The following is a 19,650-nucleotide window of genomic DNA, read 5'->3' on the forward strand; positions in this document are numbered from 1 at the left end:
AGATAGATAGATAGATAGATAGATAGATAGATAGATAGATAGATAGATAGATAGATAGATAGATAGATAGATAGATAGATAGATAGATAGATAGATAGATTTAAATTTTCTAAAAAGTAGTATTTCTACTTCTTTTTATAGAAGGTCTACTCTTTTTATTAAAAAGTTGAATTTTCCAATTTTTCTTTTTTTTTTTTTAATTTAAAAATTTTTTTGTCTTTTTTGCCACTTAAATTACAGCCTACTTTTCGGCTGTTTTTAATTTAAACAATATTATGTTAATTTCTACTTTTCATTTCTGACATCTCTCAGCAGAGCTGTCAACAATACCTTAAAGCAACCGTATACTTCGTGTTTCACTTTTAACTCTGGAATGTTATTAAATTTTTCTCAGTTTCTTTTGCTTTCTTTTTGGACAGAAATTTTGAAACAAAAGGAACCAAAGAAATAAAAAGTAATAAAAAATCCACCGCATGAAAAGTCTCCTTGGATTATTATTAAATTCTTGTATAAAACAGACATTACTTTTCAAGTTAAATCTTTTTAAAGTGAAATTTTCAACTATCTTAATGGGAGGAGGCAGGAAAGCGTAATCATTTTTTTAAAAATTGTAATTGTAAAAAAAAAACAACATTTTAAATATTACTTACAATTGTAATGGTGTCTATGTTGAAAAAAAAAACCTTTCCAGGGATTTTTGTTGGGCTAATATTAAATGAACTGACTACAACTGAAGTGGAAGCGCAAAAGAAAAGAAAAATAAAAAAATACCAAAAAAAAAAATTACTCGCTGCATGTTTCAACAAATGTCATGTTGAGGCAGTTTATGAGAATAATTTTAATTTTTGTTTTTTTCCTCTGCTACACCAGAGAATTTCTTATTTTTTCCATTAAATGGCTTTTGTTTACGTTTTTGGGAGTTATAAGGCTTAAATTAGGTCATAATTAATATGAAATACTAAGGGAATTTGTATAAAAATGAATAGAATTTTAATTAACTTAAAATTTCTTTTAAAAAGTTGTTAATTTTAAAAAAGTACTTTTTCTACTACTAATTTTCCAAAACTCAGCAAAAATGTTAATTTCTTAGTATTTTACGTAGTTTAAACAGTTTTCTGGTATTTAGTACTTTTTTTTTAAAAAAGTACTTTTTCTACTACTATTTTAAAATTTTCCAAATCCTAGCAAGATTGTATTTTTCTTAGTATTTTACTTATTTAAAACAGTTTTATTTAGTACTAGTAAGTCATTTAGTACTTTTTTCAAAAAGTACTTTTTCTACTACTATTTTAAAATATTCCAAAACTTAGCGTAATTGTTAATTTCTTAGTATTTTACTTATTTTAAACAGTTTTTTTGGTATTTAGTACTTTTTTAAAAAAAGTACTTTTTCTACTACAATTTTAAAATATTCCAAAACTAAGCTAAATTGTTAATTTCTTTGTATTTTACTTATTTTAAACAGTTTTCTGGTATTTAGTACTTTTTTAAAAAAGTACTTTTTCTACTACTATTTTAAAATTTTCCAAAACTAAGCTAAATTGTTAATTTCTTTGTATTTTACTTATTTTAAACAGTTGTTTTCTGGTTTTTAGCACATTTTTCAAAAAGTACTTTTTCTACTACTTTTTTAATTTCTTAAAATGTTTGCAATTTTCTTTAAAAACTTCATATTTCTTAAGTTTATTACATTTTTATAAAACTTTTTCATCAAAATTTCCTTTAAATAACCCTTTTTACAAAAAGTACTTTTTCTACTACTATTTAAAAAACCCCAAAAACTTGTCAAATCGGTTATCTAACCATACTTTTTTTTAATTAAAATAAATTTCGGATATTTCTCCATACATATTTGATACTTTTTAAAAAAGTACTTTTTCTACTACTAAAAATTCAAGGATTTTTTTTGCTTAAAACATCAAAATAAACATAATTTCTTACTTTTTATTAAAATTTTTCCAAAAATTTCCCTTAAAATATTTGTTTTAAAAAAAGTACTTTTTCTACTACTTTTTTTAAAAATTCCACTGAATAGTCAAAAATTCAGAATTTTATTATGTTATTCATGTTTTTAACAAGTTTTTTAATCTTTTCAGCAAATTTCGTACCATTTTAAAAAAAGTACTTTTCTACTACCTTTTTTTAAATTTCGTAAAATTTGAAATTTTTTCATAAAAACTATATAAAATTGTAAGTTATGGCTTTTTAATTGAAATTTTGCTTAAATTTTATTTAAAATACTTTTTTTCAAAAGTACTTTTTCTACTACTTTTTTAAAAATTTGTAAATTATGCAAAATTTTGTAGATTTTTACTTTTATAGAGTTTTAGGATGATTTCAACAATGTTTTTATACATTTTTCAAAAAGTATTTTTTCTACTACTATTTTTATTTTTGGAAATTTAAGTACTTTTTTGATAAAAAAAAAAGTAATAGAAACTTTGCTTATAATGTTTATTTAGTATTTTTTATGATATTCTACATTTTTAGTGCTTTTTCAAAAAGTACTTTTTTTACTACCTTTATAAAAATTTGTAAATAATGCAAAATTTTGTAGATTTTTACTTTTATAGAGTTTAAGGATGATTTCAACAATGTTTTTGCTACATTTTATAAATTTTTCAAAAAGTACTTTTTCTACTACTATTTTTATTTTGAGGAATTTTTGTACTTTTTTGTTATAAAAAGTAATGGAAACTTTGCTTATAATGTTTATCTAGTATTTTTATGATTTTCTGCATTTTTTGTACTTTTTTCAAAAAGTGCTTTTTCTACTACTTTTTTAAAAATTTTTAAATTATGCAAAATTTTATAGATTTTTACTTTTATAGAGTTTTAGGATGATTTCAACAATGTTTTTGCTACATTTTATACATTTTTCAAAAAGTACTTTTTCTACTACTATTTTTATTTTAAGAAATTTTTTTAATTTTTTAGTTAGAAATGTTTAAATAACTAAAAATATTAATACTTCTTAGTTTTTTAGAAACTTTTAAACAAAAAAAGTACTTTTTCTACTACTTTTTTTACAATTTCCTTTTATAGGCAGGAACTTTATAATTTTGAAATGTAAACCTTTTTGGCTTGCAAATCTCAGTGTTTTGTCCTTAATGACTTTGTTAGTTTTTACGATATTAAGCATAAAACGGAAACCGGAAATTGTTTTAACGGAAACCCTAAGGCGAAAATATGAAGTTACGAAAACAAAACTGGAATAATTTATCATAAAATTATGATTACAAACTAAAACAAAAAAAAAAAAAGAAAAGTTTGTTTACTTTTTTAAGGGTTTATTAATGGATTTATGACTTAGTAAAGCAGTATGGGTTACAGGTAGAGTGAGTGCTAATTACAACATCCTTTGTTGTTATGTTGTTCAGACCATTGAGTGTAATTTTATTTCCTTTCATTTGCTTCTTTTATATTCATTCAGTTTAGTCTGTATGAAAAAGTTATCAATTTAATTACGCTAATTAGCAACAAAAAAATATAAGAAAATAAACAACAAAGACCTTAATTTAAATTGACACCTGTTTTTTTGTTCTAGTCCTCATTGTTGTTTTTGCAAAAAAAAAAACCGAAATTGCGTTATCTATAAAAGCGTTTTCATTCCTTGTCTAATGTTTAATGAAAATACGACATTTGTTTAGAAATGTATGTGCTAGAAGCCTTAGAAATAATGTATTTAATACAAGACTTACAATTTAATATAAAAACACAAGAAATTATATAATAAAATGTTTAGCATAGATATAGGCTGTCAGTCAGGCAAGCAGGCTGAAAGAGCACTTGGACATAGTCGAAAGCAAAAGCCTAGAAAGAAATGTTAATAAAATTACAAGTTGACAAGGGACCTATAGCGCTTGCTCCCCCCCTTTCTGCTTGCTCTTAGACAATATGGTCCCAGCTGTAGATTTAAATGTTAAACTGTCAATAAATTCATTACAACAAGAAAAAGGGTTGATAAATAAGTTTTACATTGGAGTAGTTATAATTCATGTTAAAACCAAAAAGTACTTGTCTTGTTTACATTAAAGTTTTTAAACGATTTTTAGATAATTTTCTTTGTTTTGGTACTTTTTATAAATTCGCCAAAAATTGCTTAAATTGCTAAATTCTTTTTCACATTATAATTCCAATTTATAACAACATCTAGAGAAATCTGCCACTTTCCTTACAAAATCAATAAAATCTTCATAATTCCATCATTCACTAAAAATGACCTTTATTTCTACCAGTTTTAAATGCTTATTTTTTTCTTGTAATATATTTTTCTAAATTATCATAAAAATATCATTTAAAGTAAAAGAGATGTAGACAAAATTAACAATCTAATATTGGCTGAAACAAAAATATATACAATCATCTAAATCACTTATACTAGCTTAGGGTTTGGACTACTTAAAGGAGAGGGAAACGATGTTGACAATAACAAATAAATATTATTGTTTTTCCAAGACAAAAAGGAAAACAAAAACACCGTACAATGAGAAATAAGCAAAAAAAAAACAAAGAAAATAATGGAAAAGAGGCCTCAAAGTCAAATTTTAAGGAAAATATAAGAAGGGTAGACGGCCAAATGCTACTTTCTTAGCAAATAGCACAGTACTAGAGCAGAACTAGAACAAAACTAGAACAGGACAAGAACATAACTAGAACAGAACTAGAACAGAACTAGAACAGAACTAGATCAGAACTAGAACAGAACTAGAACTGACTAGAACAGAACTAGAACAGAACTAGAACAGAACTAGAACAGAACTAGAACAGAACTAGAACAGAACTAAAACAGAACTAGAACAGAACTAGAACAGAACTAGAACAGAACTAGAACAGAACTAGAACAGAACTAGAACAGAACTAGAAAAGAACTAGAACAGAACTAGAACAGAACTAGAACAGAACTAGAACAGAACTAGAACAGAACTAGAACAGAACTAGAACAGAACTAGAACAGAACTAGAACAGAACTAGAACAGAACTAGAACAGAACTAGAACAGAACTAGAACAGAACTAGAACAGAACTAGAACAGAACTAGAACAGAACTAGAACAGAACTAGAACAGAACTAGAACAGAACTAGAACAGAACTAGAACAGAACTAGAACAGAACTAGAACAGAACTAGAACAGAACTAGAACAGAACTAGAACAGAACTAGAACAGAACTAGAACAGAACTAGAACAGAACTAGAACAGAACTAGAACAGAACTAGAACAGAACTAGAACAGAACTAGAACAGAACTAGAACAGAACAGAACTAGAACAGAACTAGAACAGAACTAGAACAGAACTAGAACAGAACTAGAACAGAACTAGAACAGAACTAGAACAGAACTAGAACAGAACTAGAACAGAACTAGAACAGAACTAGAACAGAACTAGAACAGAACTAGAACAGAACTAGAACAGAACTAGAACAGAACTAGAACAGAACTAGAACAGAACTAGAACAGAACTAGAACAGAACTAGAACAGAACTAGAACAGAACTAGAACAGAACTAGAACAGAACTAGAACAGAACTAGAACAGAACTAGAACAGAACTAGAACAGAACTAGAACAGAACTAGAACAGAACTAGAACAGAACTAGAACAGAACTAGAACAGAACTAGAACAGAACTAGAACAGAACTAGAACAGAACTAGAACAGAACTAGAACAGAACTAGAACAGAACTAGAACAGAACTAGAACAGAACTAGAACAGAACTAGAACAGAACTAGAACAGAACTAGAACAGAACTAGAACAGAACTAGAACAGAACTAGAACAGAACTAGAACAGAACTAGAACAGAACTAGAACAGAACTAGAACAGAACTAGAACAGAACTAGAACAGAACTAGAACAGAACTAGAACAGAACTAGAACAGAACTAGAACAGAACTAGAACAGAACTAGAACAGAACTAGAACAGAACTAGAACAGAACTAGAACAGAACTAGAACAGAACTAGAACAGAACTAGAACAGAACTAGAACAGAACTAGAACAGAACTAGAACAGAACTAGAACAGAACTAGAACAGAACTAGAACAGAACTAGAACAGAACTAAACAGAACTAGAACAGAACTAGAACAGAACTAGAACAGAACTAGAACAGACCAAACTAGAACAGAACTAGAACAGAACTAGAACAGAACTAGAACAGAACTAGAACAGAACTAGAACAGAACTAGAACAGAACTAGAACAGAACTAGAACTAGAACAGAACTAGAACAGAACTAGAACAGAACTAGAACAGAACTAGAACTAGAACAGAACTAGAACAGAACTAGAACAGAACTAGAACAGAACTAGAACAGAACTAGAACAGAACTAGAACAGAACTAGAACAGAACTAGAACAGAACTAGAACAGAACTAGAACAGAACTAGAACAGAACTAGAACAGAATCTAGAACAGAACACTAGAACAGAACTAGAACAGAACTAGAACAGAACTAGAACAGAACTAGAACAGAACTAGAACAGAACTAGAACAGAACTAGAACAGAACTAGAACAGAACTAGAACAGAACTAGAACAGAACTAGAACAGAACTAGAACAGAACTAGAACAGAACTAGAAAAGATCTAGAACAGAACTAGAACAGAACTAGAAAAGAACTAGAACAGAACTAGAAAAGAACTAGAACAGAACTAGAGCAAAATTTCGAAATTGTGTTTAAATTGCAAGAAGTCATTATTAACAGTTTTAGAGATTTTAAATTATTTTTCGTTAAAATTTTTGCACTGGAAGTGTTTTGGACAAGTTCTATTGTGGTGATGATGGAGTTTCTTTCCCTGTGGTTGTGGTTAGAGAAACATGTTGTGAATTATTTTAATCCATTTGTAGAAGTAGTGTGACACATTCATATACTATATATTAGCAAGAAATATGAATATTATATATAGTTTTTTTTTTACGCATACTATTTCGAAAACACGCACTCTTTACATTTTACACACATTTTCCATAAAGTTAAAACAGTTATTCAAACAAATTAAAGGAAAATTCATTTTCACCACCACACGCATAAGTTAGGGTTTTATTTTTTTACTTTTTTTCTCATTTCATTTTATAACATTTTCCTTTTGAAAGTTTTAACTTGTAGAAAAAAAAAACAAATGTGTTTGTAGGATATATTTCTTTTTTATTTGTATGAGTGTGTATAAGAAGTAGTGAATTTTTTTTTTTTTCGTTTTTTGAAAAGCAAAACTTTACGTTGTGTGTTTCTTTTTACTCAATACTAGATTTTCACTTTTATTACACAATATTTACTGAAAAAAAACTTTTCCTTTTTTCCTAAAAAAAACGAAAAACTAAAATAAATTTTATAATTTAACAAAATAATTACTTTTTCTTTTTGTAAAGCAGCTTTTAATTTATTAAAATTTATTTTTATTTAATATTTTTTATTAAATTTCTTTTTTATTTGAATTTTATAATTTTTTTATATTATTTTTCATAAATTTTTCTTTCATATATATTTTTTTCTACACTTTTTTTCCTTGTATTTTTTTTTCTATATTATTTTTTTCCTTTATATATTTTTCATCACGCGCTTACGTTATGCTTCAACACGCACCTAAAAGTAGACTACAAAAGTGTTACAAATTTCTCTAATGACAATGTCTCTGCGAAAGTTAAACACAAAAAAAAACATGAGTAAAAACACTATAAAAGCAACACACATTAATATAAGAAGTAAAGAAATATTGCATACCGGCCAGGGTTTGTGTGTGTGTGTTTGCTAGTTAAGTGTATAGTTTTAGGCGCATGTTTTCTTATTGAAGCAACAGTGGCTGAGAGTTTTAAACTCTTTTCTCTTATATTTAGTCTTCCTTTTGGAGTAATAAGTGGTGAGTTAGGGAAACAGCTGTTCAATTAAGGAAAACAAATGGGTCCTTAAAAGGGAATCAAGAAAAACTATTGTGAATGGTTTAAAAAAAAAACTAAGAAGCATACTTCTTGTTCTTTTTTAGATCTAATCTAGTTTAAGTTCTGTCGTAGTTTCAGTTCTGTTCCAGTTGAAATTTTGTTCCAGTTTTAATTCAGTTCTGTTCTAGTTCTGATCTAGTTCTGTTCTAGTTCTGCTCTAGTTCTGCTCTAGTTTTGTTCTAGTTCTGTTCTAGTTCTGTTCTAGTTCTGTTCTAGTTCTGTTCTAGTTCTGTTCTAGTTCTGTTCTAGTTCTGTTCTAGTTCTGTTCTAGTTCTGTTCTAGTTCTGTTCTAGCTCTGTTCTAGTTCTGTTCTAGTTCTGTTCTGGTTCTGTTCTAGTTCTGTTCTAGTTCTGTTCTAGTTCTATTCTAGTTCTGTTCTAGTGCTGTTCTAGTTCTGTTCTAGTTCTGTTCTATTTCTTAACTTTAGACAATACTATAAACTGTATGACTATAGATTAGACTGTGGACTAGTCCGTAGACTACACTGTAAGGTACACACTAGACTAGGCTATATATTAGGCTAAAGAATAGACTATAGACTAGACTATAGGCTAGACCATAGACTAGACTATAGATTAGGCTAAAGACTAGACCATAGACTAGACTATAGGCTAGACCATAGTCTAGAATTATAGACTAGAGTCTATGGATCAGACTATAGATTATAAACTTTGAAACTTTTCGTAAGAGTAAAATTTGCATATAAAATTTGTTACTTCTGGTCACCTTTGTCAATCTCTAAACATTTTTTTTGACACATGCTGCCATCTTTTATTAAGTAGTCTCACTAACATAAAATTTTCGTTAATTTAAAACTAGCCATGCGCCTTAAAAGACATCTGTTTTCCATACAACCAACCATCCCTCCAAGAGGTTTATGTTTTGATTCATCCATCCAGCCATTACAGAATAGAAATCATATGTGACCAGAATCAGAAGAAAACATAGTGGGATGTGTTGATTCAGTATCTACACCAACAAACTGTTTGTAAACACTTTTTGACTGAGTGTCAATATGTTTTGTAAAGTTATTTGGAACACAAATTCTTTAAGACTTTGTGATAACGTGGCTTTTGCTTGTTGAAGGAGGGGGAGGGGGTTAAGAGTATGCGTATGAGTTGTTAGATAGACAGACAAACGATTTGATATTGTTTGTAACTGATTTAGGAGGGTGTGGTGGGTGTTTTGTTAAAGAATGTTTGGTAGGAAGGGTGGTTTTACTAGAACCCCCCCCATCAACTAAGTAAGATTTACAGTTTAGTGTATTAGAAAATTTTGCGCCATTTGAAAGGTTTCTTAAAAGAACGGAAAAAAATTATTTAAAATAAAATTTTTAAAAATCGTTTAAATTGTTTAAATTAGAAGTGAAGGTAGTTTAAATTTGGTAAAAAATTTAAAGAAACTAAAAAAAATTGGTGAAGAATGAAATTGTTTGGTTTTGTTACAAAATTGACTTAAAAACTGTGAAAATTTATAAAAAAAAAATTATGCTTGAAATATAAAATTCAACAAGGTTAATGAAAGGGGACAGGCAGACAGGGGTTAAAAGTGACCTTACGTTAAACTAGACATGAAATGTAATGCTTAATTATATTAAAAAGTCAAGCAAAGTTGTTTTGAATTTTGAAAAACAGCTTGAACATTTATTATATTCAAAATTTTCTAATTTTTCGAAATTGTTTTAAAAGTTTTTTCTTAAAAATATGTTTATAATAAAAAAATCGTATTAAAAAGCTGTTTTTAATAGTTTTGATTAAAAAGTTAATTTTGACATTTTTTAAATTTTTAATTTTTCGAACTTAATTTCAAATATTTCGAACATAGCAAAAGTGGGTTGAAATCTTTATTTATTAATGACAAATCGTTTTCTAAAAGTTAATTATAAAATTTTACAAAAAAGAGCGTAATTTTGAATTTCGAAAATTTTCGAACTTCATTTCGAATTTTTCGAACATAGCAAAAATGAACTATAATCTTTATTTATCGTTTTCTAAATATTAATTATAAAATTTTACATTAAAAATGCGAGTTTTTAAATTTTGAAAATTTTCGAACCTAATTTCGAATTTTTCGAACATAGCAAAAATGGCTTTATTTCTTTATTTATTGACGATAAATCGTTTTCTAAACGTTAACCATAGAATTTTGCTGAAAAATAGGTCAGTTTTGAATTTCAAAATTTTCGAACTTAATTTCGAATTTTTCGAGCATAACAAAAATGGCTTAAAATCTATATTTATTGATGATAAATCGTTTTCTAATCGTTAACTATAGAATTTCGCTGAAAAATAGGTCAGTTTTGAATTCCAAAATTTTCGAACTTAATTTCGAATTTTTCGAACATAGCAAAAATGGTTTTAAATTTTTATTTATTGATAATAAATCGTTTTCTAAACGTTAATTATAAAATTTTACACAAAATTAGTGTATTTTTGAATTTCAAAAATTTTCGAACTTTATTCGAATTTTTCTAACATTGCAAAACTGGCTTTATTTCTTTATTTATTGATGATAAAACGTTTTCCAAACGTTTATAATAAAATTTTACATTAAAATAGCTCAATTTTAAATTTGGAAAATTTTCGAACTTAATTTCGAATTTTTCGAACATTGCAAAAACGACTCAAAAACTAGTTTTTAAATATCGAAAAACTTATTTCTTTAAGAAAAATGTATTTTTACACATTGTTTTTCGTTTTTGAAAATTTTCGTACTTAATTTCGAATTTTTCGAATATAACAAAAATTTTTCAAAATTTTTTAATTATCAACATAGAAATAGTTTTAAACCTTTACTAACGCAATTTTGACATTCAAATACAACACATTTTCGAATTTCGAACTTAATTTCAAAATTTTCGATGTAAATTATGGACAAAAACTGTTAGGAAAAGCTTAAATATAAATTTTTTAAGAAATGCTTAGTTTTAAACATTTTATAAAACTTCGAACTTTACGTTCGAAATTTGAAACTTTGAACTTAACTTAATTTCGAATTTTTCGAACATACTCCATTAACAATTTATTAACAAAAAATGAGGTTTATATTTGTATTTATAAAATTTTATTGAATAATTTGCAATATCTTTGCTTTATTTCTTTATTCAAAATCAAGCATTCCATGGCTTTTTTTAATGCCAAACAAAACAAGCATCAATTAAATAACAACTACAACTTCATAAATACATACACACATATGTATTTTCATATACTCCCTCCAAAACAACAATGACAAACAACTTGTGATAACATTTCTTTAAGCTCGCCCCAACAGTACTTAATAAACAACCAGTTTTTTAAACAACAACAACAACAAAAAAACATAAGTACAAAGTCCAAAAACAGCAAGAAACTTGCACAAAACAAAAAAAAAACACCTAAACAAACATAGTTATGCTCAAAATAAATTTCATACTTTGTTTATAAAATTTGTAAACAAATCAAGAAGAAGAACAACAACAAAAGCAAGAGAAAACTAAATAACATAATAACTTGAATATAAACTGTTAATGATCATTACCTAATTGTACATTGATAATTATTAACTAAGTGCAGTAACTAAATTGTGGGTAGAAATGTATTGTAGTTGTTGTGGCCGCCGGCTTTGTGATGTTAATTATTGTTATTATTTTCTTTTTATAGAATTTTGTTAAAAAAACAACAAAAGTTATTGTTATTGTACTAAAAAACCTGTTAATTTATTCATTGCAACTGGCAACGATCATTGACTTTTGGAAAACACAATTAAAATGTATTGTTACATTAAAACTTAATGATTAAAGAGAGAGAGAGAGACTGAGCGACAGGCCCCCTTTTTTAATAAAAAAAAGAACAGGAAGCAAAAGCAAAAAATAAACAACAATAACAGTGCTGAAAACTGTTAAACAAAAATATGTAACAGCTGTTAAAATAGTCAATTAAGTTTAGTTTACTTCAATGAAATGTTAATAATAACTCCCCATTCTTGTTCTTTAACATTGACTTTAATTCTGTTAACTATGACTTGCTGTTAATTTTTACACTATTTCCATAAACATTTTTAACTTCACTTACCATTTTTCTGATTGTCAACAAAATGTCCAGCAATTAACGCTGAAAGTGTTTAAGAACAATAACAACCAACACACGGTCAAAGAAAAAAAGTCAACCAACAGCAACAACAATCAAAAAAAGCCGACACGATAAAACCAGCAAACGAATGTAACAAAAGAACGAGTAAACCAAAATTTAATGGCTTCTTTTTTATTTTCTTTAACAAATTCTAATAGATTTCTTAATTTGCAACTTTTAACTTAGTGATTAAAAAAACACTATTTTAACAACTAATAGTTATTAATTATTAATAAATTTCAAAAACAATTTCTTTAACAAAAACACTTTTTTAATTACAAACTCCCGAATAAACCGTTTAAGGTGAAGTTTACAAAGAACCATTAACAGCTTCCCTCCACAAATTTGTTGTTGATTACTAAACTAACACAATAACAGCGTTAAGCGGCAATGTTAATTGTTTGAGTTATTTCATGTTGCGAAAATAAAGACGCTTAACGCTTTAATTATGGTTTAGTAAGGGCGGGTTTCTTACTCCTCAGTTAAACTAAGCTTAACTTGCTGTTAGATTAAACTCGAAACAGATTTTGGCGGACTTTAACCGATGATTGTGTTTTTCAGTTTTAGATTTAAGCTCAGTTATCTTTGTTAGTACTGCCAAGTTTTTACTCAAAAACATAAACAATGAACAGCTGTTTTTTTGCAAACAATACTTTTGTAAAATGGAAAATTTTGGAAAAATGTTAAATAAACATTTAAAACAATAATAAATAAAACAAAACAAAACAGAAAATTGCAATTTACATAAAATATCAAGTTTTTGTTCTTCCGAAATCATTGTTTTATTGTTTTTGTTAATTGTGTTTTCTCACTTATAACTTGAGTTTAATTGGCCAAGTACGCTCAGTTAAACTAAGATAATAAGTAACGTTACTATTTACTGAAAAACACAAAACATGTATTAAACTAGGTTTAACTAAAGAATGAAGATTATCTTTATCTGAAAAACCCGCCCTAAGTGGTCTTATGTTTTTTTATTACAAAGAGAAGAAAATAAAAACACTTACTCAATCCTTCACTCTCTCTCAATAGAGATAAACAAATATGCAAACATATGTATGCAAATAATGTGTGTTTGTTTTGTATGAATTAAAAAAATAACTGCACTTCTTATTGTTTTGCACAAAAAAAAAAACAATCATGTTTGGTTTTGTTACATTTATTGTTATTGACTTTATGCTAAATTTATTAAAATAACAACACTAAGGTTTGTAGTTAGTTAATTAAGTAGTTAGGCACTTAATTAAGTACATAGTTAGTTACATACATAGTTAGTTCCTTGCTATTAACTTTAAGTTTAATTCCCTTAAATTTGCTGTTGCAGTTTTACATTATTTCCATAAACATTTCTTATTTTACTTACCATTTTCTGATTGCCACCAAAAAGTCCAGCAATTACCACCGAAAGTGTGAAATTAGTAACAACAAACACGCACTAAAAAGTCATTCATTCAACAAACACGTGAAAAAATAGCAACAAAAAAGCCGACACGATAAATCGAACAAACGAATGTAAAAAAAAACAACGAGTAAAGCTAATTTTAAAGGCTTCTTTTTTTAATTTTTTAAGCAAATTTTAGTAGATTTTACAAATTTTAACTTTATTTACACTTTAATGATTACAACAACACTATTTTAACAACTATTTGTTAACATTATTAACAATATCAAAGCCATTCTTTTAACAATATCATTTAACAACCACGAACTCCCGAACAAACCGTTTAATATAAAGATTTAAATGAAACTAACAATTAACAGCTTCCCCACAACAAATTTGCTATTACTTTAAAAAACACAACAACAGCGTTAAGCAGCAAGGATAGTTTTTAGAGATATTTCATGTTTCGTAAATAAAGTCGCTTAACGTTTTAATTATGTTTACTTCTGCCTAGTCAATGGTTTTTTCGTCTTGTAACAAAGAGAAGAAAGTGAAAACATCTCTCTCTCTTAACAAAACAAATATATGTACATACTTATGTACAAACATATGTATGTAAATAATTTGTGTTTGTTTTATGAGGATTATTAAATTAATTAGCTTTCCTAATTGTTGTTTAACATTATAAACAATTGTATTTGTTTACATGTTTTATATGTTTTTATTGCATTTGTTTTTTTATTATATTGCTAAAATTCATCACAATTCATTTGTTTTTGTTGCAGTTGTTTTTATTATTTTGCTAAAATTCTTCAAAAGTGCAAAAGCCAGACATGGACAATTGAAATTTTGAATAATTACCATTCACACTTTACTATCTACTAGATTTTACATTAGGCAATTGTCTAGAATCTAGAACTTAAACTAGACTATAAAATATTCTATGAAATAGATTCTATACTAGAATAGGCTATAGACTATAATATGTAGTAGACATTGTAGTGTGAATGTATGTTATTTTAAAATTTCAATTTTCCATGTCTGGCTGTTTGTTGCACTTTTGATGAAGTTGAGCAAAATAATAAAAACGAATGCAACAAAAACAAATCAGATATGATGAATTTTTATCAAAATCATAAATTTCACTAACAAATGCAACAACAACAACAACTAAAACATGTAAATAAACACAATTGTGTTTTAAGTTAAACAATAATAAGGGGAGCTAATTAATTTAGTGCTAATAAAAAACATATTAATTACATACATACATATATATGTATGTAATTTTGATTTCTTAAGAAAGAGAGAGAGAGTATATATGTGTTTTTCTCTTTGTTACTAAAAGAAAAAAAACATTAGATCAAGTAATGAAACATAATTAAAGCGTTAAGCGACTTCCTTTAAGAAACATAAAATACCTTCAACAACTAACATTGACGCTTTACGTTGTTATTGTGTTATTAAAGTTAACACCAAATTTTTACTAGCAAGCTGTTAATAATGGTTAGTTTCTATTTAATCTTTACGTTGAATGGTTTGTTTGGGAGTTTGTTTTTTTAAAAAGTGCTATTGTTAAAGGAATTGTTATTGTTTGGATTTGTTAATAATGTTAACAAATAGTTGATAAAATAGTAGTGTGTTATCATTAAAGTGTTTATAAATAAAGTTAAAAATTACGAATTAACAAATTTAATAAAATTGCTCGGAAAAAAATATAATTTTAATGTACTCGTTGTTACATTCGTTTGCTTGTTTTGTCGTGTCGGTTTCGGTGATGTTGGTTTTTTGTACATGTTTGTTGTTATAATTGAAAACTTTCGGCGGGAATTGCTGCACTTGCCAATCAGAATGTAGTATATGAAGTAAAAGTGTTGAGGGAAATAGTGTTAAATTTAACAGCAAGAGTTAATTAACAGAATTGAAGTTAATGTTAAGGAACAAGAATTGAGAGTGATTATTAACATTTCATTGAAGTAAGAAACCAACTAAACGAAATTGCCTATGTTAACAGCTGTTAAAGGTGTTAAAACTTTTAAAGGTGTAAAACAAAGTTTATGATCAGGAATGGGAAGTTCTATTTACTTTTTAATATCATTCAATTGGAGAATGTAGCTTATTTACTAACTGACTGACTAACTGACTAACTGACTAACTAACTAACTAACTAACTAACTAACTAAATAACTAACTAACTAAATTGAATTAATGAAATAGTGCTAATTTATGTACTAGACTATAAACTATCATCTATTGACTCTTGACTAAGATTTAGACTAGCCTATAAACTAGCATGTAGAATAGATTATAGTCAATACAATTAACTAGACTATAGACTAGACTATAGACTAGACTATAGACTAGACTATAGACTAGACTACAGACTAGACTACAGACTAGACTATAGACTAGACTATAGACTAGACTATAGACTAGACTATAGACTAGACTATAGACTAGACTATAGACTAGACTATAGACTAGACTATAGACTAGACTATCGACTAGACTATAGACTAGACTATATACTAGACTATAGACTAGACTATTGACCAGACTATAAACTAGACTATAGATTAGACCATAGACAAGACTATAGACTAGACCATAGACTAGACTATGGACTAGACCATAGACTAGACTGTAGACTAGACTATGAACTAGACTATAGGCTAGACTATGGACTATACAATAAACTAGGATATAGACTAGACTGTAGACTAGACTATATACTAGACTATACACTAGGAGCTAGGTAACTAACTAACTAAATAACTAAATAACTAACTAACTAACTACCTTACTAACTAACTACCTTACTAACTAACTAACTACCTTACTAACTAACTAACAAACTAACTAACTAACTTACTAAATAACTAACTAATGGAATGGAATGGAGAATGGAACTAGTAACTAACTAAACTAAAAGTTCGTGGATATGTTTAACAAATTTTCCAGGTCTGGCCACACATGCTGCATTCCTTTTCGGCAACTTTCCCACAGTTTACGTTAATTTACAAAACATTAGTAATTTGTTAGTGCATAAAAGCAGTCAACCAGAGGTTTTCAAACCCAATGAGTTTGCAATAAATACAATGTTTTTCATCATTATTTATTTTAATTAAAAGTTTTTTTGATAAATAAAAATTTCTTAAATAAATTGCCATTACGTTTACCTATTAGAACACAATAAAATGGTGTCCGAAAATATTTGCTAAATATGATCTAAAAGTGCTAAAAACAGATAAAGAGAGGGATAAAAGAAAATTCTGCATATTTAAATGCACTGAAAGAAATGTTTTTATACCTTTTTTATTTACAGAAAATAGTAATTTATTTTTATGGCCTTCTTGGGTCTTTATTACTTTTTAGCCTTTAAAATTATACCAATTTCATTGCATTCTATTAAATCCGGCTTGTTCATGAGATCTTGCTGAAATACTGACATACTTTTCCAAATGTTTTATTTATAATTTTTCTGTCTTTTTCACTGACGTCAATAGACACTCTTTCGATGCCATAAAGCAATGAACCAAACAAAGAAATGTGTTTTGTTTTTATTTCTTTTTTTTAAATAAAATCAAAAATTAAAGATTAAATTTGTTATTTTGTTAATAAAATTTATTTTATTTTGCAAATACAAATAAATTTTTGTAGCAAACACAACTAGACTTTGTTCTTAGCGAAAAAATTGATAAGATTGAAATATTTACTTTGAATTAAGATAATAATCACGCTTGTATTTTTCGCAGTGTAATGCACGGCGGTAAACCAAAATAGGAGCTGTCAGAGTCAGGCATGGAAAATTGAATTTATGAAATTGTGATAATTTATGTACTAGACTATAAACTAGCATGTAGAATAGATTATAGTCAACACAACTAACTACACTATAGAGTAGAATAGACTATAGACTAGACTATAGACTAAAATATAGAATATACCATAGACTAAACAATAGAGTATACTATAGACTAGACTATAGACTAGACTATAGACTAGACTATGGCCTAGACTATAGACTAGACTATGGCCTAGACTATAGACTAGACTATAGACTAGACTACAAACTAGACTATAACTAGACAATAGACAAGACTAAACTATAGACTGGACTATAGGCTAGACTATAGACAAGACTATAGTCTAGACTATAGAACAGACTATAGACTAGACAACAGACTATAGTATAGATTAGACTATAAACTATAATATAGGCTAGACTATAGACATGACTATAGACCCAGGATCGGCAAACATACACTACTATAGAATAGACCATAGCCTAGACTATAGAATAAACTATAACCTAGAATACAAACTAAACTATAGACAAGATTATAAAATAGACTATAGACTACACTAGACTATAGACTAGACTAAAGACTAGACTAAAGACTAGACGTTGCACTAGACTATAGACTAATCTATGGACTAGACAATAGACTAAACTATAGACTAGATTATAGACTAGACAATAGACTAGACTATAGACTAGACTATAGACTAGACTACAGACTAGACTTTAGACAAGACTACAGAGTAGACTATAGACTTGACGTTAGACTAGATTATACACTAGACTATAGACTAGATTACAGACTAGACTATAGACTAGACTATATATTAGACTTTCGAAATATACAATAGAACCAACTTTTCCATGTCTGATCAAAAGTAAAGAAATGAAAACAGAGAGAGAAAATATAACACTAAAAGAGAGTGAGCGAGGCAGAGAGCAATCAAGATAATAAAAATAAAAAAAGTAAACAAAAATAAATAAAGCAAAAACAAAAAACAGTGTAGTAAAAAAAGAAAACAACAGTCATCACAGTGATAGAGTGAATGAGGGACTTGCTTGCTGCCTGCCACACTTTTGTTTTTGTATTTAATTGAGATTTTGTTATCGTTGTTGTTGTTGTTGTTGTTATAGTAAACAAGTTTCACAAAAACAATATAGAGAAGAAAAAACAGCATAAACATTTGCGCTGGTGGAAGATCGTAACAAATTTTTATACAATTTTCAGTCTGCTCTAGACTTTTGAAGACTGCGGTAGTAAATTTTTTGAAATAACTTAAAAAATAAATTTATAAAAAAAGAAATTTTATTTTAATAAAAATAAAGTGTTAACATTTACAAAAAAATAAATATTTTAAATAACAAAAAACCAAGTGTTTGAATTCGAAAAACGAAAAACGGTTATTTTTAACAACATGATGCGTTCCTCTACTGTACGCTTAGCTTCGCAATTGTTTCGTGCTCCAACTGCAACCAACACCAGCAGCTGCAGCAGCATCTCTTTAACGCGTTCATTTAACAGCAATAATAAACAACAGAATGCGGCTGTCTCCGGTGAAACCAATTTAAATAATCAAGGCGATAAATTTCTTCACTATTCCCACGAAGAAGGTTATATCAAGACATCGCCCTTTGAGAACACAATCATACCCAATGTGTCATTGGACAAATATGTTTGGCGTGATTTTAAATTATGGGAAAATAATGTGGCAACGGTAAGTCTTAAAGACTATTTTTTAATTAATTTCTAATATATTTTTCAAATCTCTTTGATTTTGTTTTATTTTTCCCAATTGATCTCAATTTCAAAAAAATTCAAAAGAAAATATCTCATATTTCTTTTTCACTAAGTTTTTACTTAATCAAATCGTGAGATACTTTTCAATTTAGAAGCTGTTTTTTTCACAGCAATTCAATAAAACTTTAATACAATAATTCATAATACATTTTTTTTGTTGTCTTCATTATCTATATGGAGCTCAACGTAAACATATTGTTGTTGTAGGTTATTTTTACTTAAAAAAACTATATAAAAGATAATCTGAATAGATAATTGTGTAAAAGTAATAATTGAAATGTTAAGCAGCAACAGCAAAAAACTAAGATAAGATTTCATTAATAAACGTATTAAGTGATAAAATACTTATTTGAACAAAAAAAAAAGTAAATAAACAAAAGATTAGAGGATTTGATGAAATTTTTAGGCCAAATGAGGAGAAATAAAGCATCAGACCTAGAAACTAATCTAAATTAGTCGCGACTATGGACTACACTATAGAATAGATTATGGAAAAGAACATAGACCAGACAAAAGAGTAATAAGAGTATAGACTAGATTATAGACTAGACTATAGACTAGACTATAGACTAGACTATAGACTAGACTATAGACTAGACTATAGACTAGACTATAGACTAGACTAGACTATAGAC

At 27.4% G+C, this 19,650-nt stretch overlaps 1 protein-coding gene and 1 long non-coding RNA gene across 2 annotated transcripts in view; one reads left to right on the forward strand and one right to left on the reverse strand.

Annotated features, from left to right (window-relative positions):
• The window catches only part of LOC124418829, a 15,576-nt gene extending 1,818 nt beyond the window's left edge, over positions 1-13,758 (reverse strand). The window contains exon 1 of the long non-coding RNA XR_006940247.1: positions 13,398-13,758. This is a non-coding gene — a long non-coding RNA (uncharacterized LOC124418829). The remainder of the gene's footprint in view (positions 1-13,397) is intronic.
• A 4,593-nt stretch (positions 13,759-18,351) lies between these two features.
• LOC124418732 (luciferin 4-monooxygenase-like) overlaps positions 18,352-19,650 on the forward strand; it is a 17,537-nt gene continuing 16,238 nt past the window's right edge. Inside the window, exon 1 of the mRNA XM_046945950.1 lies at positions 18,352-18,936. Within this exon, the coding sequence (XP_046801906.1) occupies positions 18,633-18,936 (304 nt within the window). The 5' untranslated portion in view covers positions 18,352-18,632. The remainder of the gene's footprint in view (positions 18,937-19,650) is intronic.

The sequence above is a fragment of the Lucilia cuprina genome, chromosome 3 (genome assembly GCF_022045245.1).
Source record: "Lucilia cuprina isolate Lc7/37 chromosome 3, ASM2204524v1, whole genome shotgun sequence".
Classification (NCBI taxonomy): domain Eukaryota; kingdom Metazoa; phylum Arthropoda; class Insecta; order Diptera; family Calliphoridae; genus Lucilia; species Lucilia cuprina.